Source organism: Fringilla coelebs (genome assembly GCF_963513975.1).
Source record: "Fringilla coelebs genome assembly, chromosome: 5".
NCBI lineage: Eukaryota > Metazoa > Chordata > Aves > Passeriformes > Fringillidae > Fringilla > Fringilla coelebs.
The window spans coordinates 46,607,927-46,635,604 of record NC_140033.1 but is presented as its reverse complement, the minus strand read 5'-3'; the positions used below and the strand labels follow the sequence as shown (position 1 = coordinate 46,635,604).

At 41.7% G+C, this 27,678-nt stretch overlaps 3 protein-coding genes across 3 annotated transcripts in view; 2 read left to right on the top strand and 1 right to left on the bottom strand.

The window, feature by feature from the left end:
- NUP205 (nucleoporin 205) overlaps positions 1 to 11,519 on the top strand; it is a 44,643-nt gene extending 33,124 nt beyond the window's left edge. Inside the window, exons 31-43 of the mRNA XM_084205774.1 lie at positions 918 to 1,066; positions 1,760 to 1,951; positions 2,698 to 2,819; positions 3,892 to 4,030; positions 4,242 to 4,368; positions 5,312 to 5,388; positions 6,175 to 6,303; positions 6,840 to 6,966; positions 7,653 to 7,819; positions 8,224 to 8,347; positions 9,192 to 9,320; positions 10,045 to 10,118; positions 11,163 to 11,519. Coding sequence (XP_084061900.1) covers positions 918 to 1,066; positions 1,760 to 1,951; positions 2,698 to 2,819; positions 3,892 to 4,030; positions 4,242 to 4,368; positions 5,312 to 5,388; positions 6,175 to 6,303; positions 6,840 to 6,966; positions 7,653 to 7,819; positions 8,224 to 8,347; positions 9,192 to 9,320; positions 10,045 to 10,118; positions 11,163 to 11,315 — 1,709 coding nt within the window. The 3' untranslated portion in view covers positions 11,316 to 11,519. The remainder of the gene's footprint in view (positions 1 to 917; positions 1,067 to 1,759; positions 1,952 to 2,697; positions 2,820 to 3,891; positions 4,031 to 4,241; positions 4,369 to 5,311; positions 5,389 to 6,174; positions 6,304 to 6,839; positions 6,967 to 7,652; positions 7,820 to 8,223; positions 8,348 to 9,191; positions 9,321 to 10,044; positions 10,119 to 11,162) is intronic.
- A 930-nt stretch (positions 11,520 to 12,449) lies between these two features.
- On the top strand, positions 12,450 to 18,636 carry ARL1 (ARF like GTPase 1). The gene is made up of 6 exons (XM_084206387.1): positions 12,450 to 12,670; positions 14,462 to 14,599; positions 15,923 to 16,004; positions 16,988 to 17,099; positions 17,866 to 18,044; positions 18,237 to 18,636. The coding sequence occupies exons 1-6, from the start codon at positions 12,667 to 12,669 to the stop codon at positions 18,265 to 18,267; spliced, it is 546 nt and encodes a 181-aa protein (XP_084062513.1). The 5' UTR covers positions 12,450 to 12,666; the 3' UTR covers positions 18,268 to 18,636.
- A 436-nt stretch (positions 18,637 to 19,072) lies between these two features.
- The window catches only part of UTP20 (UTP20 small subunit processome component), a 63,236-nt gene continuing 54,630 nt past the window's right edge, over positions 19,073 to 27,678 (bottom strand). Inside the window, exons 53-62 of the mRNA XM_084205891.1 lie at positions 27,070 to 27,139; positions 25,889 to 26,071; positions 24,939 to 25,070; positions 23,671 to 23,803; positions 22,465 to 22,664; positions 22,058 to 22,129; positions 21,567 to 21,833; positions 20,768 to 20,894; positions 19,814 to 19,959; positions 19,073 to 19,459 (exon numbers count right to left, since the gene is read on the bottom strand). Of these exons, the coding sequence (XP_084062017.1) occupies positions 19,304 to 19,459; positions 19,814 to 19,959; positions 20,768 to 20,894; positions 21,567 to 21,833; positions 22,058 to 22,129; positions 22,465 to 22,664; positions 23,671 to 23,803; positions 24,939 to 25,070; positions 25,889 to 26,071; positions 27,070 to 27,139 (1,486 nt within the window). The 3' untranslated portion in view covers positions 19,073 to 19,303. The remainder of the gene's footprint in view (positions 19,460 to 19,813; positions 19,960 to 20,767; positions 20,895 to 21,566; positions 21,834 to 22,057; positions 22,130 to 22,464; positions 22,665 to 23,670; positions 23,804 to 24,938; positions 25,071 to 25,888; positions 26,072 to 27,069; positions 27,140 to 27,678) is intronic.

Below are 27,678 nucleotides of genomic sequence, written 5' to 3'. Positions count from 1 at the left end.
CAAAACACCAACCACACAGAAAACCTCAAAATAAACCCCAAGGTTTGTTTATAATTTCATACCCTTTCTCTTCCTTTGTCTGAAGATCCCCCTAAGGGAGAAACAAACACAAAAGCCTCACACACCCCCCACCACCATCCCCTCCCAAAAAAATAAGCAAAAAATAAGCCAACCAGAGTTGCTATTTATTCTTGAGTGCTTATGGTAAATATCACATTCTCTCTGTGAATGGCTAAAATACTTGAATTGTTAGTGTTTCTAATGATTATTCAGACAAGAATTGAGAAGAAATCTTGGGGCTAGTTACCTGCATGCAGGCTTTTACTTGGCCTGGGTTTTGAGTTACAGTAGTAAAAGAAAAAAGACAAACTATGAACTTGCTATGACCCCTTTGAATTGTATGACTGACTTTGGTTTCATTCTCTTCCATTTAAGTCACATTGTTAATTTAGCTCACACTGAATACTTTGGTCCCAGTGAAAGTTCATAAAATCTTAGGATGGTTTGGATTGGAAGGGACCTTTAAAATGATCTCATTCTTACCCCCCTGCCGTGGGCAGGGACACCAGACCAGGTTGCTCAAAGCCTCATCCAACCTGGCCTTGAACACTTCCAGTTTTAGGCCTATTAGTTTATTTATGGAACAAGTACTGAACATTTGAATTATTTTAAGCAGACTATTTACCAGAGTCATATATCTATACAGGTCCACACTTTTTGCTCTAGCTGGTCTGTGTGATATTCAAGGAAGGGTGGATTTGTAGAACCTTTGCAGTTCATTAAAAAACCTTTGACCATTGTTTGGGGCATTTCTATTGCAAGGCATAGAGAGAATGCCCTGAAGGATGTAGCTAAGTTAATGCTAGGATGCCTGTCTTTGAATGTTTTCATTTTTTTGTTTTATTTGCTTTTTACAGCTAAAAAAACTATGTGGGAACATTTGACAGCTCCTGAAGATATGTTTAGTAAATTGCAACGGGAAAACATGGCAACTATTGAGAGTTATGGAGCAGCTCTGATGGAGGTGGTCTGTCGTGATGCTTGTGATGGCCATGAGATAGGCCGGGTAAATGAATCTATTCTTCTAAAATTACTGTTCTGTTTGTTTTAAAGAACATCATCTGTGCAGAGATGGGAAGTTTCATGAGGTAGAACTAGAACATTTCTGTAGATACAGGATCTGTTTCATGTTTCTGTCCTCCCACTCATGCTGAAAGTAGAGCCATACGTGCATATTAATTTTTTTCTCAAAGAGGCTATGTGTCCTATTGTTAAAATATAAGGATAGAAAGCTCTGCTCTAATAGATGTAGGTAGGGACCCCTGTTACAGTTATTTGTTAGCATTTTAAAGTCATGGACTTACCTTGGGAAGATGTGATTTCATGACAAAGTAATTTCGGATAGTAGCCAGTAGTTGAGAATTTCATCAGAAGGCAAACTAGTTTTAAATAGTAATTGTGCTTGAGGCAGTACTTCATTAAAGTATTTTGCCTTAGTTATTGGTCAACAATATCTGTAATGTTTTTTAAAAGAATAGTAGAGAAAGGTAATTGGCTCATACTGCACTAATGTCAAGAAATCTTAAAATAATTTTTACATAAATGGTTGCAATTATAGTGAAGAAATGCATTCTGCTTATAAGAAGCTGATACAAGAAACTACTTAGCATTTCACATTTCTAGGTATTTATTAAAAATCTCATTCATCTTATATGTTCAATTCTGTTTTGATTTGTTTGTTTTTCTTCCCTCATCCCAGATGCTGGCATTGGCTTTACTCGATCACATTGTTTCAGTAGACAAGCAGCAGCAGTGGTTGTTGTATCTCTCGAATAGTGGCTACCTGAAAGTGCTTGTGGATAGCCTGGCAGATGATGATCTGGCTCTCCAGAGCTTGCTCACACCTCAGCCCCCTTTGCTTAAGGCGCTGTACACCTATGAGTCCAAAATGGTAACAGTACTTTAGAAATGATTTTGTGTTAGTGTTCATTTTTTAATTTTACTTTTTAGTAGAAGTTGTTTGTCTACACTTTGCATTGATTGTACTCACAGATATTGTTAAGGAAGGTTTCCTGTCTGACATTCAAGAGCACTCTGGCAGTCACACTCGCACCACCAGAGATTTTAACTGCTGGGACCAAAGCCCCTTCATAGCAAGTGGCTCCAGTGACTAATGGGTGCCCTACAATACCCTCACCACACTCACACACTCAGACCAGGTTTCATTACTGGTTTGACCTCAGGTTTCCCAGGGATCCTTAAAATGATTTAATCATGGTGCAACAACAGAATAAGAGCCCCAGCTGGTGCCTCTGAGGAGGGACCCTGAAGAACGGAAACCCTGGGTTTTTGTACTCTCAACAGTCTGTGGGAGTCAGTCTGGGGTCTTCAGCTGAGTCCTTGTCTCCTGCCGTGTCTCTGAGTGTCTGGTCCTCTGGCTGGTGCCCCACATCCCCCGTGCCCTTTGTTTTGCAAAGGGTGGGCAGGTCACAGGCTCTTGCTTGGGGGTCCTGCCACCCAGAGTTCAATCTGCAGTTGCACTGCAGCTGCACACTGAGCTACTTGCCCTGAAGGTATTCCTTAAGGATATTTTACTAAAATAATATATTTGAAATGATGCTAAAATTAAGTGAGAAAGTAGACATTGTAAGTCTCATTGTGCATCTCCAAAACTTGACCTTCTCTACTGTTGTGTAGGCATTCCTCACTCGAGTAGCCAAGAGTCAGCAAGGTGCGCTAGAGCTGCTGCGGTCTGGCGTGATTGTGCGGCTGGCGCAGTGCCAGGTGTATGACATGCGACCCGAAACAGACCATCAGGGGTAAGTGTTGCTTCCCTGGCTGGTGGTGAAACCATAACACAGTCTTCCTGGAAGCACATCACATCTTTTTACAGCCTCATGATTTTTGAGTAATGACTTGTGGGTTTATTCTTTGTGTGTATGCATCTTCAACTTATCAGTTCAGTTGAAAGCTACCTTTCATTGAGAGGAAAATTTCAGATGTGGGTATGAGGTTGTACTTACATGCTAATTACTTAGACTACATAAAAATTTTTTTGGTGTCTCAGATAAAAATGATGATTATTATTAAATAAGTTATCCTGTGTAGTGTTTGACGAACAGCTTACACTGTAAACTTATTTTGGGGGCTTTGCAGTTTGTTAAGTGTAGAGTCTGTCCTTCACCATAAAGCATTGAGAGAGGAGTGAATTAAATGCTATTTCAGGAATATTTTATGTGTTTAAAAATATATATTCACAGTTATATATTGCTTGGCAAGTTTCTTGATGTGTTGCCACGCTAGTCATTGTGAGGTGATTAGGAGAAGATCTCAGAGAAAGAAATTCCATATTTAGGGAAAATTACCTGGGTTGATTTCAAGCCTTGGTCCCTGTTTTAAACTCACAGTTCTTAATAATACACTGAGAGTTCAAATGCTTTGGAAAAATTTAAGACTTAGACAAGGTATACTATTTGAAAGTTCCAATTAAACATAATAAGATGGTATAAAACCTACAGGACATTTGTGGAGGACTGTGTTTAACAGTGGCTTTAGAATGAAGTACAACTCTTCCTAAAATATTTGAGAATACCTGGTTTTGTATATCATTAAGCAGGTATTGTATTTCTGCAATGAAGTTACCTGGTTTAGTGTAGCATAATACAAAGTAATTTTCCTTGCTTAAAGAAAATGTCTGGCAGCAGCTGTGTATCATAAATGTGTTGCTTTTCCAATATAAAGTCAGTTTAGGTCTAGATATCTTATTGAAATATGAATGGTATTAGATTCTTGAGTGATTGTAGGCTGAGGCTCTGCCTCACTAGTGGATTTTACTCTTCTTGCACGCTTTATCTTCTTTTTTTTTCCTCCCTTCTTTTTATACCTCCTAAGAATGTATGCAATGAGAGATCCCCCAGTCTTCATTCCTGCTCCAGTGGAACGTTACCGCCAGATTCTCCTTCCAGCTCTTCAGCTGTGCCAAGTGATCCTCACGTCCAGCATGGCACAGCACTTGCAAGCGGCAGGACAGGTAAGTTCCACAACTTGACTTGAGTACCACTGGGATCGCTCATTCAAAGAATTTATGTGTGCCTTTGCTCTGATAGTAAATTGTTTTTTTGTTTAATCCCATCCTCACTAGTACATGAGGTCTTTTTAAGTTCTTCAGAAGCATTGTTTCCTCTCTGCTTGCCATTAAATTTCAAGTCATTCGTATTTTCTCTTTTTTTCTTGTGGTGCAGGTTTTGCAGTTCCTAATTTCCCATTCAGATACAATCCAGGCGATCCTGAGGTGTCAAGATGTAAGTGCTGGATCTCTTCAGGAGCTGGCCTCCCTGACAGGAATAATCAGCAAGGCAGCATTGCCTGGTAGGAACTGCTGTTTTGAAGTCTCAACCCCATTTGCATGAATCTCAGGCTTTGGTTTCTGTAAAGGAACAGTAAGACAGAAGAGAATATCCATGACAATACAGATTTTTTTTTTTACATTTTTTTCTCAGAGCTCTGAGAAAAATAAAGAAATGTTAAATAATTTTTCTTGAAGTAAATATGCAGTAGCCATAGTGCTCTTACCCATATGTATCTGACTTCCCATTTTCTTTTCATCATGCTACCTCACACTAAGTACTTTTTGTCTTGGAGGTAACTTAAAAATAGAAGTGCTCAAAGAATCTGTGGTATCTTCAAAAACCAATTTTTATTCAATAAGTTCTGTAACTGAGGAAATTAAGATAGAAAATTGTTTGTATACCCATTTTTTAAATGTCTTGTCTGTTTTTATTTGTTTAGAAGATAAAGTTTCCTGGGGAAAAGCACTGCAGATTAGCATACTGCCATTTTTCTTGGGTGACTTACCTTCACAAAGGGCTAATAATGATTGTGGTGGATATAGTGGTTTCTTCTGCATGCTTACCAGTTCAAAATAACTTCTCTATTTTGATTTAATGGTTTTCTTTGTTCGGGAGAGATGTCTGACTACTGTAGAAAGGAGTGCAGAGCTGTAGGTTAAGCCCAGGTGCTTCTTTGCTTGCAGTATACAGAGCTTTGCACAACAGCTGTAATTTCCATGCCAGCCTCCCTTCCTCCTTGCCCCCATTTGGTTACTTACCAGAACAGTAAGCCACATGCTCTCATGCATCTCCTGATAGCTCCATTCATATCTGAATGTTTTGCTCAAAAAATATGCAATATACAAGTTGAATGTTTGGCTGAAATATTTCTGAACAATGCTTGTATTTAAATGTATATAATGCACAAATCTGTTAAAAAAACCCCAAACAAACAGTTACCTAATGACTGTATCTTTCATCAGGAGTGCTAAATGAGCTGGACATGGATGTTAATGAAGGGACACAGATGGAGCTACAAGGACACATAGGGCGATTTCAGGTAAAAAAGTCATATATTTAACCCATGTCCTTTTAGAATTGCTGATCTAAATTTGTTTCTTCCTGTTTTTTTTACTTTGAATAGTAGCTATTGGGAAAGAGATGTTTTCCAGCATCAAGAAGAATGTGTGAGGATTTTTTTGTGAGAGTGGGATGGGGTTTTGATGGTTTGTTTTTTGGTGTCTCCCCACACTTCCCTGTGCAGTAGAAAAGATAACATTTGGCAACATCGGGGTTGCATCAGGGACTTTGTTTCCCTTCGTAGCTTAGAACTTATGTGAAGAGAAAAATTTGAAGCCAATACCAAAGCATGTGAAGTAAAGCAGAAAGAGTCTGTTACCACTTTGGCCACAAGCATGTCTCCAGCTCGACAGTTTGGTATATCAGACATGCTGGGGGTTCATTTATTTGTTGCTGAATTAGTTTTTGTACTCTGCTTTTACTGGATGTTAGATTTTGTTTGTCTGTATAGGTTAAGGTGTTTTAGGTGTGGGAATGGGTAAACCCAAACTGTCATTGATAGTATTTTCTGTATAATAGCCTGCAAGAGACACAAGAAAAGTAGTGCATTTGTGAATTGCACTCCTTTCTCAGTGGCACTGTTTCAGGGTGCCATTAATTTCTAAATTAAATCAAGATAAGTTAAAACACTAAAAACTTAAATTTTGTTTACAAAGTGCTAAAAGTTTTATCTGCATTGCATTCTTAATACTGTGTTTTAAGGGACGTGTATCACTTAGGTGAAAAGAATCATGCACTTCACTTAAATGTTCCTGTCTTATGGCAGCGCCAGTGCTTAGGACTTCTCAGTCGGTTTGGAGGATCAGACAGGTTACGTCAGTTCAAGCTGCAAGATGATAATGCAGCAGGAGACAGAGTGAACAAGAGGGATGAAGTTGAGTTGGCCATGCAACAGGTAAGGACACAAGATACAAGAAGCTTCAGTCTCAACATTTTACCGCTGTGCAGATTTGTTTGGTTATCATAATTTCACATGATAGTGGTAAGGCTCTACACTGGTTTTAGTGTGGTATAGGAGTCTACATTTTATTTAAAGTGAGCCTTGAAAATGTATTTACTTACATTTGCATTAGAAACCTTTATTGTTTTCCATACAATTTCTGTGAATTTTGAAGGCTTAAATTGATAGGGATGTTCAAAATGAAAGCTGTGTATAGAGGGTAATGGCTAACACTAATTTAAAGCCAAAGGAGACTTAAAATTATCCAGAAATTTTAGCCAGCAGGTTTGGGAAAGAGGCAAAGTTGCAAGTCCTAGATTTGCAGTAGAAGAGAGTTTGTAGCTGATGAGAGAACAGAATCATCATGTTCTAGTGGGAAGAGAAGAGCACAGTATGTTGTTCACTGACATTTGTCCATGTAAAATTTAATGCTTCAAAGCCTGTAGATACTGTAATTGACATGCTGTCTTTTTTTTCCCCTTTGTTGGCAGATCTGTGCCAACGTGATGGAATACTGTGAGTCACTGATGTTGCAAAGCGCCCCCAGTTTCCAGCACACTGTTTGTCTGTTTACTCCCAGCCTGTCAGAGTCAACCAACCGAGATGGGCCTCGGCAGGGTGAGATTTTTGACTTGTTGTTTTATGAGCCTGAACAGTGTGACATTTGGGCTACTAGGAAATAGTGAACCAGAGGCTGTAGTTTCACATACTGTTTAAGTCTCTTTGTGCCAATACTGTAGCTGCTCACTCTCTCATTCTGGAATCCATGCTTGCTCAACCTTGTGCTAAGTCAAATCAGGAAACGAATCCTAGGTAAAACAAATTGTTTTTTCATTCACAGCCTCAGAAGTATATGTCAGTAAAGAAATGTGTGTATGTAAATAAATAGCACAAGAGAGGGGAAAGGCAAGATCAGATTTCAGCATCTGTGCTGGATTACATTATTTGAAACTAGGACCTCATTTATGACATGTAAGATGTGTTTTGATGCTGACTGGAACTCTATTACAACACATGGCAAGAGTTTACACTGTGTTGTTATGCAGTTAAATGGCTAAAATATGTAAATAATAACTCTTCTGGTTACATTTCACATTTTGCAGTCACTACTGCACTAGGCTGACTGCCTTTTAGTACTGCAGTCACAGAACTTTTTGCCTAGACTTAAATTTAGGTTACTTCTGACACAAGTGCAAAATACACTTGCCAGTGCTTTCCAGTCTAGGTTATTGACAGAGAGCATAGCTTATTGATTTCTTGGTGGTTTATTAGTTTCGTTTTTTTATCTTCAACATCTTATCTAGATACACAAGCACCAGTGGTCCCATATTGGCACTTGCCTGGCCTGGGCATTATTGTTTACCTGCTGAAACAGAGCACTAGTGATTTCTTCAGTTACTATGACAGCCATCGTCAGAGTGTTAACAAACTGCAAAATGTGGAGCAACTGCCACCAGATGAAATAAAAGAGGTAATTGTTCTTCTGACTCCATAGTTTCTGTGTTGTAGTAACTTGGACACAGCTGTAACAAAGGCTCCAAAGCATCTTTGATAAGCAAGTAGTTCCACTTTTTGTGCATATTCTTTTCTGCTCTTGGTGAAGGGGGTCCATAGAATGAGTGATCTAAAACTTCAGGGAAAATATTTGGTTTAACTTCGTAAAAGTTGTGACTTCCATTATAGTTGCTTGGAGATGGGTTTCATTTTTCCATTTTTTGGTCAGCAAGGTTATGCAAATTCAAAATAGAGAGCAAGGTTGTAAAGAAATAGTAGCTTAGAAGAAAGTTCTAGATATTAGTAAGTAATCTTATTTGCTTATTTCTCTTGGTGTTCTGTAATTTGCTACTGTCTCTGTTTTTTCTCTTCCCATCACAGTTGTGTCAGTCAGTTATGCCAGCTGGGGTTGACAAGATTTCCACTTCCCAAAAATACGTATTGGCAAGGCGGCGCCTGGTGAAACTAATAAATAACCGAGCCAAGTTACTGTCCCTCTGTTCCTGTATCCTTCTAAAATTGAAATGACCCTCAAGGTGATGATCTAGAAAAGCAGAGAGATAGAAAGAGGTTCTTTTACCTGGATTTCTGACTACTTTGAACAAAAATCCTTTGCAAAAAGTTAGTTTGAAATACTGACAATTAACTTATGAGGGTATTGCTCTGCTACTGCCAGAATGTAAGGATTTTCAAGTTAGTAATTCCCATTTTGAAACCCAGCTAGGACTTTCTGCAATATTCCAATAAAGGAATTGTTACAGTCCAGCTCTTCAATTTTAGTGACCAGGTCCCATAAACATTCACACGTGTCCAAGTGTGGTGGAAGAAATACTTTGAAAAATAATTTTGAGGTTCCTGTCATAATATGAGTTTGTAGTCTTAGAGCCAACCTTGCATAAACCTAAATCTCATCAACACCAGTAACTTTATGGAAATAACCAGTCATGCACAAAAGAATTGTCTTCAACAGATCAGAATTTTCCTCTGCAGACTCCCTTGGGAAAGTTGTGCTCTTGCACACTTTGCTGTTGTCACCTAAGATGTTCCTGCCCTGCCTGGCTGTATAACCTCAGCTTTACTTTACTGTGTGCAGCTGAGGCACCTTTACAAACCACATGAGCACTCCATACTCTGCTCTCCTCCTGAGGGCTGGGTTGAGGCTCTGCAGGGTGACGAGGACAGTGAGTGTGAGCGATCCATCACTGGGCTGTGGCAGTGTAGGAGGTGACAGGTGGTTGAGCTGGTATCTTCAGCTGTTTCCAAGTGTGTAAATATGCTCACATGTGTTATACATAATGTACAATCCAAAGACAACCACATTGGAGTCCTTCACTGAGATGTGTCTGCAGATATCATAGAAATATGTCTCTTCATTCTTTGGCGCCATCTGGAACACTACCTACTGCACTGCACACCCACTGACTCCCAAGACCCGCTGCTGTCCTCTAGGATGTCATTTAAGAAAGGAAGGCTGCAAGGTAAGATTTCTCAAGCATCAAAATGCCTTTGAATACCTTCTTGTGATTAGCTTTAAAGCTGATTTCCTACTATTAATATCTTGCCTTTTATATTTAATAGAAGAGATTTTGTTTGGATTTGGCCCACCTTTGCATATTCCACCGGAGAACTGACATTTCTGATATTCTTTACTCCCAGGCTTCTGGGGTTTGTGTGTTACACATAGGCTCCAAAGGAGAGTAAAAGTAACTATTTTTTTTATTTCTGCTCTTCAAAGAAAGAACTAACTAACTGAAGTTCAGCTAATACAAACAGATAAGTGATCCAAAATTATAGGAAAATATTTCAATATAATCTAAGATGAAATTATGAAATAAAGTTAATATTGGTAGGTTTAAAAGTATGTTTAGAATTATAGCCACCATTAATTCACCAGAGGATGTTAAGTTTGTTGAATTTCATCTATATAAAAAAAAGAAAGAAAATGAAAGGAAATCAGGGAGAGTGGAGTTGCAGAAGAGTCTTTTGCTTAAAGTGCCACGTAGCGTGATCAAAATTATTTGTGACTCACTATTTATGTGTTTTCTCTAAGTCATTTAAGTAAAAAAAATTAGTGTAATCTCTAATGTGTAAACTTACTTTTGGATCAAATTGGAACAATGTTTTAAATCTTTCTATATGACTTGATACAGAGATAGTGTGGAGCAGCCAACACAATTTTAAGATCTTGTTTTCTATTGCCAGATTCCTTTGGTTCAGAGCCAAGCTTGGATTTCAGCAGTGGACTGAATCGAGTGAGCCAGCATGATATAGACCAGGTGAGATGTGACAGTGCTGCAGGATACAGAAGGCTCCTGGCTACCCTGCAGCTATTAGAAGCAGTCTGACTGTTGTTTTCCCACTTCTGAACAACCTGCAGTAACACCAACAGCATAGAACTTAATTTAGGATTAGTGAAGTATTACAAAATTGTTTTGGAAAATATTGTGAAACAGGTGGCAGTTTTGCTGCTGTGCACATATATTTGAATCTTAATGTGAAAAGTTTAGTAAAAAATGAGCTATACTTATAAAATAAGTAATCATTCTTTTTCTCTTTCCAACCAGTCAAATGGTGTTTTTTGATAACAGCTTTCCAAAACCACCAGATATCCTTGAAAGACCTGCAATATGAGAGCAAGTTTCTCAATTTTCTGTGATCAAACTGGTCACCATGGATCAGCTTCAGCTAGGCTATAGAGAAATGAGATCAAAAGGTTAACAGGAACTGAGGAGGCTATAAAATGTGAATGGTAGAAAAGAAGTAATTTCACTTACACAGAAATTAAATAGTTTGTGTAAATTTGATGCAGAAGTGGCAGAAAAAAGATATTAATAAATCTCACTACATTTCTATGACCATGCAGAAAAAACCTGTTCTTCAAAATGGCAGTCACAAGTACCTTTATAAGATCTAGAACTGTAAAAAAAGTTGCTGTGTGTTTTGTGATGAGGCATGTGTCATTTATTTTGTTTGTTCAAAAGTCAAGTGTACAGTATCATCTTGGTAAAATACTTAAAATGTAGTTAATTCAGTGACTCTTTACATAGGCATCGTTGTTGGTGCACACAGACTCTCTGAAGAGTCCCTAAAAGACTAGGAAAATTTTAATTGGAAGATGCGTTTGTATGACTCTGAATGAAGAAGCTGAATTATAACCAGTAATTCCTAAAACAGAATAAGGAGTACTTACTAGACAAATCAGAAAAAAGAGGTCAGAGAATAAATCATAGTGAAGGGGTTGACAGGCAGTGGATGATGAGCTGGCATTTCAGAAAGAAAAGATTTTGTATTGATGACTGCATCAAATCTCTGTTTCTCAGCTTCAGATTGAAGCCACAAACAGCTTTGGTGAATCTCTGCAGAAGAAGCTCCTGGACATCGAAGGTTTATATTCCAAGATTCGCTCGCGGTACACCTTCATTCAAGCTCTCGTTAGACGTATCCGTGGTCTCCTGAGGATATCAAGGACCTAAAAGACACTTGGTAGATGCTGCTTGCCCAGTGAAGCTGTGAACTAGGGCAGGCCTTCTGGATCATTGCATTTTATAGATGAGACATTTTCTAAATACTGCCAAAATTATTTTGTTACTTTTTTTTTATCCCTGTGGATGAGTTTTGTGTATTCTTTCCTACTGCTCCCAACTTGACGTAAAAAATAAAGGATTGTTTTCGACTGAGTTGCGAATAATGTAAAATTTCAAGCAAGAAGGAATTCTAATGGAGGGCCTCAAGGAAACAGGAGTTCTGCAGCTGTGATGATACTACATTTGTTGATGCTTTCAGAGAGAACGAAAACATCTTTGTCTGTGTTGTTCCTGTTTCACACACAGAGATTTAATGAAACCATAGAGTTCATGTGTCATCACTTGCAGACTGATTACTGGGGTGTGGATTTTATATTCATTTTGCACAGTAAACTGCTAATTACTGCTTCCCCTCTCCTGCCTTTTATTCAGCTGGAAGAAGTACGAGCTGCTTCTCTTTGAACAAATTTAAATGAGAAAGATGATAAAAGTCATGGAAGGTAACTGCTATAGGTTTGGTTCTTGTGGCTGGGGGAGTAAAGGTTTCTGTGCTTTTCTTGCTGCAACACAAGTATAAGGACAGAATGAAGTGCATGGGGAGGAAGCCAGTAATCGTGAATGGTAGGTTAGATTGTTCTCCTATGAGACTTTCATATATCCCTGTATCTTCTGTAAAAAAAACTATTAAAAAAAGTGTAATCATTAATTATTGACATGAGATCTGTTGCACTTCTCCCTTCACTCCATCTGAGCTTACGGCCCAGTTCATTGTGCCTTGTCACTTCCAGCAGGGAATATTTCTTGTTTCTCCCCCAGTCGGAGAGAACCAGTCCCTAATCCAAGAAGCGTGCTGGCTCCGAGGGCTGCCCGCCTTTGGCGAGCAGGCCGTGGTTCCGAGCTGTCGGTAGTGTGGCCGAGGGTCCCGCTCGCCGCCCGGCTCTCGGGGCCGCGGGGAGGCCCCGGGCCGGTGACGCCGCCGGGCCCCGCCCGCCGCGCGCTCCCGCTGCCGCAGATTCGCCACGCGCTGGCCCCGGGGCCGCGGTTTTTATTCTCCGGACCTTTCTTCCCGCTCTGATTCCCGCCCGGGCGTGTCCAGGGAGGGCGGGGAAGGGTCCCGCTCCCCGACCGTTCTCTCCGCGCCGGGGGCGCAGCCGGGCTCGGTGTGTCGAAACGGCGGCAGGCGCGGAGCGCTTTGTTTACTCGCCGCGGAGTTCGACGTGGAGCCGGGCGGCGGCGGCAGGGCCAGCGCGGCGAGGGCAGCGGAGCGGGGCGGGCCGGAGCGCCGGCGGAGCGGCTCGACATGGGTGAGGAGCGGGCGGGAAGCGGCTGCCCGAGGGGACCCGTCCATCACGACCCTTCCCGGCGGCCGTGGAGGCGGGGGCGGCGGGGAGGGCGGGCGGGTCGGGGTTGAGCCCTCCCGCGGGTGTCCTGCCCGCCGGCGGCGGCAGAGCGGGCTGAGGGCCGCGCTGGGGCCGTGCCCGCCTGCCCTCAGGCCGGGCCTGCCCGCGGGCCGGTTCCCGGGCAGCCGGCCCTGCAGCGCCCGGAGGCCGCGCTGGGGCTGCCTTGCGATGGCGAATGGTCTCAGCTGCGGCAGGAGGGTGTGTTCGGTCACACCCTCGGGCTGCTGCACTCCTGACACCTGGCAAAGTTAAACCCTGAATCAAGTCTGTAATGGGCTGCTGATAAGGAGCGGAGTCGAGAGGGGGCCCTGCAGACCAGTAAATGAAGTAGAGGATATATTAAAGAGAGGCCCTGAATCCGAGGGTTGAGTGATTGAGGCGAACCTGTCCTTGAGCAGTGCTTTAGTGTGGGAAAAGCATACACAATAGTATATAAATAGAAGGAGTGAGAGGTGTCTGGCGGCAAGCAAAGTTACTGACTGAAAGAATTTTTGCATCTTAGGCCTCCATGCAACCAGTGGTAACCTTCTACTTGTGATGTTTCTGTTGAAATACCTTTTTCCAGCTCAGTTCTCTTAAGGCTATTTTCCTGCCTGCCAGTAAGAGGTGCCATGAGCAGCACTGTACAGACTGGCAACCGGTGGTCCCTTATACCTTCTTGTTTTCCAGGTCTGTGGTGGGATGGGCTTAGAAGAAATAAAGCATCCTGTTATCAGTCTCAGTTCCTTCTGAAATTGTTGCTCCCTCCTTTCCCTGGAAAAGTAGATACCTAGACAGGCAAACATAGGGAATAATTTTTATCAAAACATCTTTCAGTAAGAGTTTGGTTGCAAATCTTCTTAATTTGTCTCTGATATATTTGTCAGTGTTGTCAGTGATTTTGGCTTGTTGGATATTTCATTACCTTTTGCAGGCTTTAAGTGTATTTTCAAAGTTATGATTTAACATTAGATATGTTTGTTATAAAATCTTTGGGAAAAAAGTAATTGTTACTGGCTTAGAACATCAGCATTCTTTTTATGAATAAAAATGTAGTAGGCGTAAATCAGATATTAGCCTGGCCACAAGTACTCTTGCATGCATTTAGAGAATAAATTAGATGCTGGGGCAAGCCAGTTTTGAAAAACAGAATGAGAAGGGCTTTTAAAATCAGCTGCTAGACTTTCCTGTTGCATTAACATACTTGATTTGGTGCAGCTTTCCTGTTTGTACTGAACTGATTTAATAGGTACCCACTGATTTATACCTAATTTTAAGAAAAAAAAAAAGTGGGTGATCCTGTGGAAGGCCGTAGACATCTTCTGATGGTGAATTCTTTCAGGGTTCTTTTGGTCCTTGTATTGTCTTTGGCACTGAAAGGTAGAGTCTGATACAAGCCAAAAAGAAGATGACTCATATTTTGGCAAAGGAGAGAAAAGGAAAAAATAAAATTGTAACTGCAGTGAGATTTGGTGCTGCTGCAATGTGATTTGCTGGAGCAAGCTACCATAAAATCATAAAATGGCAGCATAAACCAGGAGGACATGATCTTGTTGAGCACACAGCCATGTGGGCAGCAACCTGGATTTGTCCTTTTTCACTGGACAAGAGAAATGTCTTGTAGGCCAGTAAGAAATTGTGTCAGTCTGTCTGCCTTTGCATATCCTCCCCAGAGCTGGCTGATATTGAAGTGCCTTTCTCTTCTGGCTTTTGTAGGGGGCTTCTTCTCCACCATCTTTTCCAGTTTGTTTGGAACTCGAGAGATGAGGATTCTCATCCTGGGGCTGGATGGAGCAGGAAAAACAACCATTCTGTACAGGTTACAGGTTGGAGAAGTTGTTACCACCATTCCAAGTAAGTGATCTGCCCGCAGGGAGAGTATGTGCCTGGAGCCTGTGATTTGCCTGTAGCTCTGACACATAAACTTTGCCAGCTGAACTTACTGCATGCTTCCTTTATAAACAAAAGGACCTTGTGTTGTGGGAGCCTTGCACTGTTGTATCTAAGAACTTTTCTTGGATGAAAGTATTACAAAAGAATATTTTAGGCTGCCTTGAAAAATGCAAAAAGCATTTGACCTCAGGATTGTTAGCGTGATTTCACAGACTACTTGTGGTAGGTCAGCATTCAATAGATGGTAAATGTGAACTGTATAATTAGTTTGTTTCCAAATATAGCTATTATGTGAATTTCAGAGGTCATTGTTGCTGTACATAGGATGGTGTACATTTTTTTTTGTGATAAGGGTTATATAAACACTTTTGTTTATCATGGAGAAGAAGAAATCAGATTATATAATTTTACATTCTGTAGAAAATGTAACAAAACTCAATGTGAGCTTTCAAGAGAGAAGGTGATGCTTGTTTTACAAAATGCAACTGACTTTACCACTTGTCTTGGCATTCATGCAGCCACACCCACCCAGTGTGTGTGCCCAAGTGTTCTGGCCATGATCACTCTGTGTAACATGAAGGACAAGGGATGCTTGACCTTTTTATGTCCCTGTCATGTCTGTTGTGTTTCTCCTGAATCTCACTTTGCTCAGGCCTCAATTACCTTTTAGAAGCCAACAGTTTAGTTTGCTGGAACATAATCTTTTTGCCTGGGGGTTTTGCTTATTTCTGCCTCCATAAATTTTAAGGAGCCTGTGCCCACTGTTCACTTCCCTGTGCTGTGTTTCTCTGGGCTGGCAGGACAAGGAATGACATATGTGATACTGCAGCCTTGTTGCCATCTTCCAGACATCGGTATCAAGTCCTCTCCTGAGAAGTTGGTTCTGCTTTGGTTCTGCTGTCGCTCTTAAAAGAGTGGAGACCTTGTGTGGACAGAAAGACACATTCCTTAGTGGTCTCTTGCTGTCAGCTGTGTACTTGGTTATCACAGCAGGCCAGTTCTTTAACCCTTGCTCTGTTTTTTTTAGTGATTTCAGACACATTACTGTTGATTTTTAACTACCTTAGCATTTCTTACAAATCTCCACAATATGTTTACAAAGTGGTTTTATTAGTTCAAAAGAAATATTTCTGCATTATTTTGAGTCATGTTTGTTGGGGTAGCTTTTCAAAGGGCATGAGCTACTGAGAATTTTCAGGTCTGAAAATCTTAAACTGAGTGCTGTGATATTCTTCAGAAAAGTGGGAAAATCACCAACAGTAAAATTGTTTAACTTCGTTTCAGCCATTGGCTTCAATGTTGAGACAGTAACCTACAAGAATCTGAAATTTCAAGTCTGGGACTTAGGAGGACAGACAAGCATAAGGTAATAGATTTCTTAAAGACAATTAACTTTCTCTAAAAAGGGACAAGTTCTTGGAATTCTCATAGCAGGCGTTTCTGAAAATTGCTTTTGTTTTAAAAAGCCCATTCTCAGGAGAGCATTTTCATCCAATGGAATTCAGTTTGTAAAACCCATGATGCAGTACAGATTGGAAAAAACAAGCCAGTGTTTTCATTTGTATTCGGTTTTACTTTGAAAAACAAATTTATTAGTGTAGTAGACAATTGAGTAGAATTCTAAGAGTGGAGAGGGTGATAAAAACACAGAAAGATACTTTCTAGCTTTGCATTCTTAAGAGTAGTGAAGTTGGATTTAGGTATAGATGGTGATTTTTTAGCAAGCTTCACAAGTTTTGTAATGAGTCATTAACAGTACCCCGTATGATCCCCTTGTGATTCCTTTTTCAGTGCTTAGTAGCAAGGTGCAGTATAGTTAGCTAGTAAGGAAGGTACAGTTAGTGAGATAAAGGTTCCGTCCCTTTTTAGTTTCAGTACGGTAATTCTGAAAAAGGTGTTTTGTTTTGATCCTTGTTAATTACTTGCCTGTATTAATTATTAATTTAAGATTTCTCTGGTGATGCTTCTTTGGTGACTGTAATGCAGATGCTTACGTCTTTAAAGTTTCTTTGCTTTCCTGTCCCTCAGTTACGGACCTGATGTCCTGCAGTCTGATTCCCAAATAAATCTGTCCCCAGCATGTCTGTTCTTTCCCTGTTTTGAAGTTGCTCTTTATTTGCTTTGTGTTGGGTTGGAGTTTTTTGGGTGTTTTTTTTTTAGTTGTGCCTCGGAGAGTATTTGTACTGTCTGTTAGTTTTTGTAGCCTCTTGAAGAAACCTATTTGCCTCCTGGGACTTTTCACCCCAGACATAGTTTGTACTTCCTCTGGGTGATCTGTTTTTAATTATCTAATTGAAAAGAACTGCTAACATGCAAATGACATGACTGGGACTTCTGTCTCCTCTGCAGGCCCTACTGGCGGTGTTATTATTCAAACACAGATGCTGTCATTTATGTAGTGGACAGCTGTGATCGAGACAGAATTGGCACTTCAAAATCAGAGCTTGTTGCTATGTTAGAGGTAAGAAAACAAGGATCTAAGAAAATAGTCATTATCAGTAAAACAAATTGAGAAATTACAACTTTTTTTTTTTTTTGGAATAAATATGAAATTTGATTCCGTGAACCAAGTGAAGCTCAACTTCACTTATGAAACTTCAGCCCTCAGCATAGCCCATGCAGCACTTCTGACTGCAGGAGCACTGAATACTCTGCAGGTATTTCATGGGTTTGTGCAGCATTATCTGGACAGTTAATTTCATGTAACCTTGTGGTCATATGAAAATTTACCTGCCTGCCAGGACTGCTGCTCAGTACTGCAGTGTGGCAAGATCAAGCCCTGAAGCACTGACAGTAATTAGTATCCTACGATGTTGTGAAGCTGAAGAACAAATGTAGAACAAGGTAATGAAAGCAAGATGAGTTGAGCAACACTTCCTTTCTCTCTCTCTTGCCTTGCCACCCAAAATACCTGCTGGCTCATTTAATGTGCCTTGTTAAATCCAGCTACTAGCTTGTTTCATAATTTGGACTGCCATGTTTTGAAACCGCTCCTATAGAGAGCAGTTTCATGCTGGTATTGAAATTCCAGTATCATACTGGAATTGAAAATAAACACCATTCTTTCACTGAAGAATTTCCTACAGAACAGAAATCAGCAAACAAAATAATTGAGAGCTGCTGAAGTTCATTTTCATTATATGCACAGTTTTTTATTATACAGGTTTTCTCTCCTTAAATTACATAGAAGTCTCTACAACAACTTCCACAATTTCTCTTTTCTTTAGGAAGAAGAACTGAAGAAAGCCATTTTGGTGGTGTTTGCAAATAAACAGGACATGGAACAGGCCATGACTCCCACAGAAATGGCAAATGCCCTTGGCTTACCAGCTTTGAAGGACCGAAAATGGCAGATATTCAAAACCTCTGCAACTAAAGGCACAGGGCTTGATGAAGCAATGGAATGGTGAGTACCAGTCTAGTTAAGCTTCATTCATATATCTAATTTTACACATTTGGGGTTTTTTTTAATAAGACTGGATTTGTGGATGGTCTGACATAAAAGATTCCGCATGACAAGAATGACTGGTTTTCTGCTGGAAGTATTTCAGCAGAACTGAAATGACTTCTCAGTAAACTGACTTAAACTTTTTCCTAGGTTGGTGGAGGCCTTGAAGAGCAGGCAGTGATCCAAAACTGACCATTGCAAGGAAGTGTCAGCTATAGCCAGCATCCTCCTTTCCGCAGTTAAGTATTTTCAGGCCACAGATACTTGTAAATAGGACAGATTTGAATTTGACTTAATTCAAACGTGTAATGTGGATGCCTCTCTCCAATTATAAAACTGAAATAAGTGGATGTGTACATTATGATACTCCATTTCTTTCTTTTTGTTAAAAGAATGTACTTATGTTAATTTGTATGAAAGTCTTACTGGCTGAGAAAGTTGGGTGTTTCTTTGTCATCCCCCTTTCCTTTGGTGGTTTTGGTGGCCAGCATATTGGTGTAGATAGAACACTAATAAAATCTGGAACTGTCAGCTCTACCCAGGGTGTGTTGCTTCCTAGAGGCTTGCTGCTTGCTTTACAGAAACAAGTCCACGGGCTGCCAGTTCCAGCAGTCACATAGCTGAACACCTGCAGAGGTGCACCTTCAGTGCAGACACACTGTTGCAGTGAAGTACAGCAAGAGAGCACAAGTATTGCACCTCTGGCTGCCAACACGGCATTCAGGAGGTGTCTGAAAGGAGAACCAGTGTCTTCGGCACACATTACTGCCCTGACATGCCAGGGCAGTGACTTCAATTCAACTTCCACCTTCATGAGCTGTTGTTCCTGCTCTCTGATCTTAGCCAGGAGTGACAGGTAAGTAGCTCAGTATAGCTGCAGAAACTGAAGGCCAAATCAAAGTTAGGAGGCAGACTTGTCTCTCCAAGACCAGTGTGTTCACAGGCAGAAATGCAATCATCACAGAACCCATTTCTTACAAATGCAGTAAAATTTAATATAAAATATCATAGTTGTTGCCCATTCAACTGTACATGCTCTGGTAACTATACAGGTTTAGAAAAAATTTAGAAGTTTTTATTTAAGGTCCTTGATGAAAAAGGACATAAAAATACTAATAAATACAATTGAAATATGCAAGTACTTTTTAAAACAGCAGTTAGTTCTTTAACTCAGTATTACTTTTCATAAATTAATCCTCCAGGAAGGAAAAGCCTTTTCATTCCACCATTGCCAAATCCTTTAGTGCATTACTTCGATGTCGCTTGGCCTTGTACATAGGACGCAGGGATTCAATTTTTCTCTTCCTGGTTTCTGCCTTATTCTTGTGTCTCTTCAGCTTCCTCCTTGCAGCAATGTCAGGATTTGCTACAGTCTAAGGAAAAACAGTACAGTGTTAGTTCATTGACAGCTAACAACAGTCCCTGTGAAAATCATGAACTTCCTGAGAAAGTGGTGACTGCTAAGATAACACATGGGTATTGTTGGGTTCCTCGAAACTGAGGTATTCGGGCGGCTTTGCCCTTCAGGTAAGCACAAAACCATCCCTGTCAGCCAGAACCTGTGCAAGAGGCCAATCATACACAGCTTCATCTAACTTTTGTAAAGGAACTGATGAAACTGTCCTAATTAAAGATGAAGTTCTTCCTCAAACTCCCCTTCCTGGGCATCTCTCAAGCCTTTAGAGAAGACCTATTTCTTTTTCTCTCAAGACAAAGTGGAATCTTACCTGCAAAGCCCTCTGCTTTTTCCTCATTGCTCTTTTCTGGTTGGCCTGTTTCTGCACAGAAGAAAAGGCCAGCGAAAAGGCCTCCAGCCCCACTAACTTCTTGAGAAGTTCTATGATTTCTTGGGAAAGGTTCTTCAGTGTTGGATCTATTAAAACAAAATTGACTTACTTTATCTTTTCAGCATACGGAATGAAAGCCAAGAGCACAGTATGGATTCCTCCTTCTTTACTAAAGGATTGCTGCACTGATAAACCTTGCCCAAATCAGTGCCTGTGAAATCTGCTGGTGCTCCACCAGCTTTACCAGGGAGTGGCTTTTCAACCACCAAACAAACAAACAAAAAAAAAAAGCTTCTGAGAAGCAAAAAAAAAATTTAGAAGGGTGAAGTCATTGCAAAGGTAATTACAAGTGGCTTTCTATATATAGCCAGTAGGCTTCTAGTGAAATAGGCTTTGTTGGAAATAAAGATTATTACAATCAGCATCCTTGGTAAGCAAAACAAGGGCTGGCTTAAGTGTTGGAATCACTAGTTAGTGGCAATACATTAACTACAATAACTGGGTGAAAAAAGGCTACAACGAGGTGCTAAGGGAAAACTGAAAGCAGGGCAAATACTTCCCTTGGTCTCTGAAACAGTTCTTACAAGTTCCTCTAAGTCTTGCCACCATGAGCCCACCTTTGAGTACTACATGTTTCCAACTACACCACATGCTTAAGCTTTACCCACTTGAACACAAGAGCATGCCTAACTTCATTCCAGTCTTTGAACATACAGGTTTCTATTTCAGCTGACATACACTCTCCTCCCTTCCTGGTGTTTTGGTTAGGCAGCAAGCAGGTGAAATTCACTGATTACACTATCAATGCCTCAACAGACAAAAGAAATGGCAGGTAGTGTTTGTACTGGGGAATAGCTGTGATGCACATTCCTCTTTGTGAAGGAAATCCCTTACCTTGCTCTGCATAGTTGCTGTTCAGCTCCCTGTACAGAGGGGTGAGAATTGTTGGAAGGTAGGGCTTGATCCTGTCTTGCCCCAGATCCACTGAGATTGCTCCCAGGAACTTAAAGATGCAGCTTCTCTGAAAAGAAGTGTGTGGGACATGAAGTAAAGAAAGCTAGAAGGAAGCTTCCTAACTGAACTGCTACCAGAGGGTCATGCACCATGTTCAACACAGCAGGTGTTGTTTTAGACACCTGAGTCACAAACTCACTTCTGTTTCAAGGTCTTACTGCATCCAAGTACAGCCTTTAGAGAGACACAACCCCTGTTGTGTGAGCTGGGACTGAACTTGAACAGGCTTGTTCTCACTGTCCGCAACAGCTGAAGACACACAAGTTCAACCTAACTCTAAACCATGGGGAACCACAGTGCTTTTTGTGATGCTCTCCCACACCTCCCCCCTCCTCGTCCTAGCAAGTTACTCCACACTGCCACTCCCCTGCCTGCAGGAGCCTAGCTAGCACTCTTGGGCATTCAAAGGCACTGCTCTGTTCTCTTCAGCTTGGTGCCTTGGGGTTTACCACTCTTCCCCCACCCCCCAGGAGGCTGGAAGCATTAGCAAGGACTGGCATAAGCCTTTCCTGAGAGCCCCAAAATGAAAGGCTTGGTTCTTCAGCACCTACTAGTCCTCGCTTCACTGCCAGCTCACAGCAGCCTCTGCACTTCGTCTCCTAAAGCAAAGATCCAGAGCAACACTATCCTGTGGAAGTGCCCACCTCATCAAAAGCAGTGGGACCAACACTGCTCTTACCTTTATAGGGACCTTAGGGGAATATGCCGCTTCTCTCTTCACCATGACACAGAGCTTCTTCATTAACCACAGCAGTGTGGCTGGCTGGCCTTTTTCTTGCGTGTCCTCTCTTTCTTCCTCTCCTTGAGCAGAAGTATCTCTCTCATTCTCTGAGACCTCCTGCTCTTCCACTTCACACCTGAGCTCTCCATCTGCCTCTTTACCTTCTTCTGAGGCAGGGGCTAGCAAGTAAACAACTTTGGCCACAAAAAGTAAATTCTTTATAACCTGAAGTGCAGAAACAGAGGAGTCAGTCACTGTGGGTTGCCTCTGTAAGCACGAGGGCATGTAAGAGCCAAGACTAGATCTGACAGAGGATCATGCCCTGAGCAGAGAGCAGCTAGCCCTTAACTGTGTATCTGCCCTGAGCCACCACCTAGGACACAATATCCCTTCTGTGCCAGGGCCTGCTCTGTGCCCTCCTGCAGCCCCAGACAGGCTCCTGCCCTTACCTGCTCACTCAGAGACACGTCCAGGAACTTGGACTGCAGCTGATGGCAGAATGCAAATGCGAGTTCTTTCATCTGGGGAAATGAAAAAGGAGAAAGGAATGACTCCACTGAAGGGAGCTGGCAGCAGACACTCAAAGCAGCATTTTGCAGTCACCAAAGGCAGTTCCCAGGGTATACCAAAGGATCAACACAACTTCTGCCTGCATCTTATTATCTGGAAAGGTATTGTGCTGCTGAGAATAAGACCCCTCCCAGCAGCAGAGACACTTCCTCAAATGCTTTAAGTGTTGTTAGACAGCAGGTAAGTGACTTAGAGAGAAACATGCATGCCAAACTATGAAGTATTTTTATGTCCCAGTCAGGGAATGGGCATGAGCAGAGTGAAGGAGTAGTTTGGAAATCATTACCTTTTTGTCCAGTTCAGCAGTCAAGAAGATGACGGATGCAGACAGCTCCGCTGGTGTCTTTTTCCTCTTCCCTGACTTTCTTTCCTTCCATTTGTTGACAAGATCTTCTGGCTTATAAGATGCAAACAACAAGCCAAAGATCTCAGTGGCTGTCAGCCAGACCCAGCTATGAGGATACCACAGGTGAGACTGGACATGATCTGGGGAAAAGATCAGCAAAGGATATGGTCCACTGAGAGCAAAACTAGAACGAGACTACTCCAAACAATTTATTTTTATTGCAATATATGCTGCAATAAAAAGGTGAATGATATGAACTGTGCTCATCTGCTCAGAACATAATAAAAGACTTTCTAGCAACTCAATCCAGCCAAAGTGAAGAGCAGCAAAAACCTACAGGTAGCCAAATGTCCCCACAGTGATCAGGCAAGTCATGTTTCTGCAACAGCTACAGTCCCCTCGATGCCACAGCTCGTCTGCCCATGATATCTGGGGACTGGCTGCTGTGAGACCTGTGTCAGCTGGCCCTGCTGCTTCAGAGAAGAAATGGAGCTGCTCTGCTGTCTCACCTCTGTCCAAGCTGCCCATCAGCAAAATCCAGGATAACAATGATTATCTGATATCTCACTAAAGGCACCTGGCAGGCTGGACTCTTCAAAGTCACTAACCAGCCACACCAGGTCTGATTGCAGCAAATGAAGCAGTTAAAATAAGGGCAACAAAATGGCAATAAACCAGCCTCATATTTTATCATCTCACACACAGGGAAATTGCTTGAACCAAGTAACTTCCAGGTCTTTACATCCTGACAAACACAGTATTTAGAGCACTATTACCATGTGTCATCATTTTCTGGCTGGTATGTATGATCAAGGAAATCTCATCTTCTCAGGAGAGCTCAATGTTTTCATCCAAGAGAATGTAATTATGATGAAACATGCAATAGTTTCCAATTATTTGCCCTGCGGGTAAGCGAAAGCACTTCCCAGCAACTGAGACAGAGGGTGTGTTGTTTTCATCAACCATGTAACCTTTTCCATTAGCAACTTCTCTTTCATTGCCCAATAACTGCTGTGTGTTGCCATTTTACAGAATGGAAACCTTGTATAATAAAGTTCAGTCCTTTTTATCAGCGTGTGAAAAACCACAAGGCACACAAGAATCTTTCTTGGAACACAGCTGTACTAACTCCCGAATGATACTTACCCCAGATCCGGCTCACAACATCACTGTTCTTGGTTAACTGAATCAAGTTGCACTCTGTGATTAGCTTTTTTACCAGCACAAGAAAGCTGAATAACAGCCTATCTGCAGCCTTCTCTTCTTCTTCTTCAGTTATCTAATAAAATCAGCAAGTCAAGAAAGATACTTATGAGAACCTGAGGACAGTCCTGATTAGTCCTCGCTAAAGAAATTTCAGATCAACCGTTCAAAAAAACCAGAAGACTGACTTGTACCCAATTGCCAATGTAAACAGAACAGAAGCACCTCCCCTGAAGCATTTCCTCTGGAGACAATCTCTGCAGGAGATTGTATTAGAATGATTCTTCTCGTTTTTCATACAGACATTACTGTAACAAACGGCTGGGTTTCTAAATGCAAGCAATTTCACACATTATGTCTTTGCATGTACTTGTGCAGCTTTCATCCTCACCATCACAGCCCAGCTGAGTGCAGATTTGCCTGTATCACCTGGGAAGCCCCAAGTTGTTATGACAACACTGTGGGAGCTGCCTTTGGGCCTCACCCTGCCTGCAACCACCAGCTGGCTTGATCTCAGTTGTCAGTACATGTCACAGCACACGGTGTGATTACACCAAATTTCTCCTCACTCCAGGTATTTTATTTTCATCTCTTGCCAATTTACAGATCCTGAGATTCTCTTCTCTCTTGTGCAAGGGCAGCATGCTGAACATAAGCAACATTCATGGCCACTCCCCAGGCACAGTGACTGGGATCCCTTTGGGATTATCACATGCCAAGCAGAATCTGAGGCAGCCTTGTTCTTATGAGTTAATCAAGTGCACTAAAAAGATTTTCCATACAACAAAACTATGATCTTAAAGTACAGGAAGTACTTTGAAAGTTAAAGCTGTAGATAACACTGGACAGAGCAGACTGTCACATGCCATGTGCTCCTGACATGCAATGCTTACACAAATCTCTGCAGCTAGCAGACACATTTCCCACATTGCAAGGAGCATTACATCTGCTGGTTACACTCTACAGTTGCAGGCTCAGGCCAGGTGGCTTTGCAAAGTTTCTTTTCCCCTTGTGCTGTCACACACGACATCAAATTTGGGCTTACAGGCAAAAAATATGGTTCTAGGTCAGTGAGGTCCTATTCAGAACAGATGCATGTGTTTCTTCAGTCTTGAACAGTAAATTCAATCTCTCTTACACTTTTTCTGTCCCTTTTTCAATTTTCTTAATTCTCTTTACTCGAGTTTCATGCATGGCAAAAAGTTACTTACATTTTCAAATCTACTTGGGTTGATTTCTTTTTCAATCAAAGTGAGGACAGCTGCAAGCCGCCGTTCAAACATTACTCCATCCACTTCAACAAACAAACCACATGCCTGGGCAGCCAACCTCCTGTGTGAGCTCTGACACACAAAAAATAACAAAAATTAACTCTTATAATCAAATCCTGCAGCTCCCAAGTGCAGGAGCTGATAGCAACACTTAGTTCCTGCCTGTAGCAAGAGCACCTTAAGAGAAGCTGGTTTTCAGAGTATACTGAAAAAGGAGATGCTTCCAGCGAGGTATAAAAGCGCCCAGGAGCACAAGTTATCCCTGGGAATGCACCCTAAAACTGAATGCCAGAACTGCTGAAACCCCAACTGCAGAAATCCAGGAGCTACTTTGCAACTCTTCACAAAGCAACAGGCAGCCTACATTACAATCCAAAACTGAACACACTACGATGGAAACCATGTTGAAGAATGCTAACTCTACTAGTGTAGAGGGACAGAACCTGGGTTCAGCTAGAGGACAGCTTATCACCCAAGCACCCAGATCCAAACAGCAGACCTTGAAGACCAGGTCTGCTGCCTTCCAGTTACCAGCAAAAGAATGAAGCATGTCTGAGATACAGTCAGCACAAAATGCTGGGATCAGAAGAGCTTTAAGGAATTTGCTCCAGCCTCTAATCTGACCAAAGACTACACTGTGAAATACCTGAGCCAAAAGTGGAACTGTTAGAAAGACACAAAATGCAGCTGGGAAGAGTCTGTAGGTTGACCTAAAGCATCAGCAGGTCTCTGTGCAGCTTTATGAAGCTGTACCATTTCTTGCTCTCTAAGTGAGGAACAACTAACCCACCAACCCACCAGATCTGGTACTAGCAATCTCTCACTTGTCTTAATCTTACTCAGCCCTCCAACAGAGTTCAGGCCTGGTCAGTGAAAAGACCAAAGAGTACCTTTTTGCTGTGAAACCACTCAGTGACCAGTGAAAACATCAGATCTTGTTTTTCATTGCTGATCTTACGGAGAAGAGATTTACATGTCAAAGCCGCCATCTTTTTGCATTTAGCTGAGTCATCATTTATCATCATCATACAAAGAGAGAGGAAAAAAAGCCCACAGTATTTGTGCAGGAGATCCTAGAAAGAAACAACCATTATCAACCACAAATACCCAAGGAGCTTCCAGCATTTAAAGAGAAAAAGAGGAGTATTTGCTGCATATATTCAGGAGCAGCGTTAGCCCCGAGTAGGCTTCATGTCAAGGCAGCTGAACTGCTAAAATGGGATGACCCTGTTGTTGGAGCATACAGGGAGTGTACAGCAGCCCCAGCCCCACTCTGACTCTGACTTGCTACCATATCCCTGGGTCAGCAAAGTGAGTGTGAAACCTTAAAGGCCATTTTCATGCCCAGCTCTCACTGAAACAGGCTTAAGCACTCAGCATTGCAGCAACACCCACACGTCCTCTCAGAGACTGCAGCTCTTTGCCACCTTAAAGAGTTCCCAGGAACCAATCTGAAATATTAAATCATCAGGCAGTGCTGAAGCACAGCTTACTGTGCAGAATTTCTCTTCCTTCCAAATTCTTGCTTGATTGCACTTCTCCCAGGGGCCTGAATGCACAGTTAAGCTCCAGCTGCAGAGCTTCCAGGCAGCTTAGGATTTTGCCTATGTGATCCTGTATAGACGCACAGTTATTTTTTAGTTTTCATCCACCCCTTCCTCTCCAGTCAGGCCAACCAAACAGAACACACCAGTTCTGTCAACAATCTCTCATGAATATTGAAAAACCCTTACAGTGAGAAAATTCTGGACTTCACTTCCTATTCCTACCCTGTTTCCTAAACTGGCTGTGTTTCTTTCTGCCATAAATCACGACTGAGTTTATCCAAACTCCAGCTGACACAGCTTTATTTTACTTGCAAGCAGAGCACATTAGGCAAAGAAGTACTGCAGACTTTCCAGCATGTCATTCCTCTTTTGGAGCAAAGCCAGGTTCTTTGGAGATAAGCGAATGTTCTGCTCATGATAAGACATAATAGGAACTAGCAAGTGCTTCCAAAATAAACTGCTTGGAAAATGCTGCAAACCACAGTAACTGCCTGATTCTTGGAACACCAGGGGGTGCTCGTTACCTGTGGGAATGTGTCGAGGAGGTACACAATCATCTCCAGTGCAGATTCCCTCCCAGTTTCATACTCATACCTGTGAAGAAATAAAGGATTAATTGTTAGGGATGAGTTAATCCTCCTATGAAGTTATCAACAGTTTACAACAACAACCAATTCCAGAAAGACGCACTGATAGGGATCCTTCTGCAACAGCCACCAGACCTGGCCTGATACTGTGGACAAGAGAAGCAGCAGGCCCACAGCTCTGTCAGAGAATGAGCACAGGGACACAAACAGCCCATGAAGGGTTCCAGCCCACTTGAGTCAGCACAGCCACACTGTGCTGGGGAACCTGGTAAACTGCTGTCCCCTTGAACAAGGGAGGGGTGAAGCTCAGGAGGAGGTTGGAGGCACAACACTCCTGCAGAATCGGTACAGTTATTTTATCTGTGCCTGCAATTGCACTTGAGACATTGCCATGGGATAACAGTCCCCTAAAAATGCACCTTCCCTTATTCCTCCTGGATTTTCCATTTCACCTGTGTCCTAGGGTGACTTTATGATAATTCACAACCAGTGGAGGTGGTAAACTACTAAGCAAACAACAGAACTTTTGCTTACAAACAGATAAAG

Bases quoted from the DNA above. Each gene is read 5' to 3' on its own strand.
- ARL1 (XM_084206387.1), top strand. The intron at 14,600-15,922 runs GTAAGTGATCTG...ACTTCGTTTCAG, and splicing joins AGTTGTTACCACCATTCCAA to CCATTGGCTTCAATGTTGAG. The intron at 17,100-17,865 runs GTAAGAAAACAA...TCTTTTCTTTAG, and splicing joins AGCTTGTTGCTATGTTAGAG to GAAGAAGAACTGAAGAAAGC.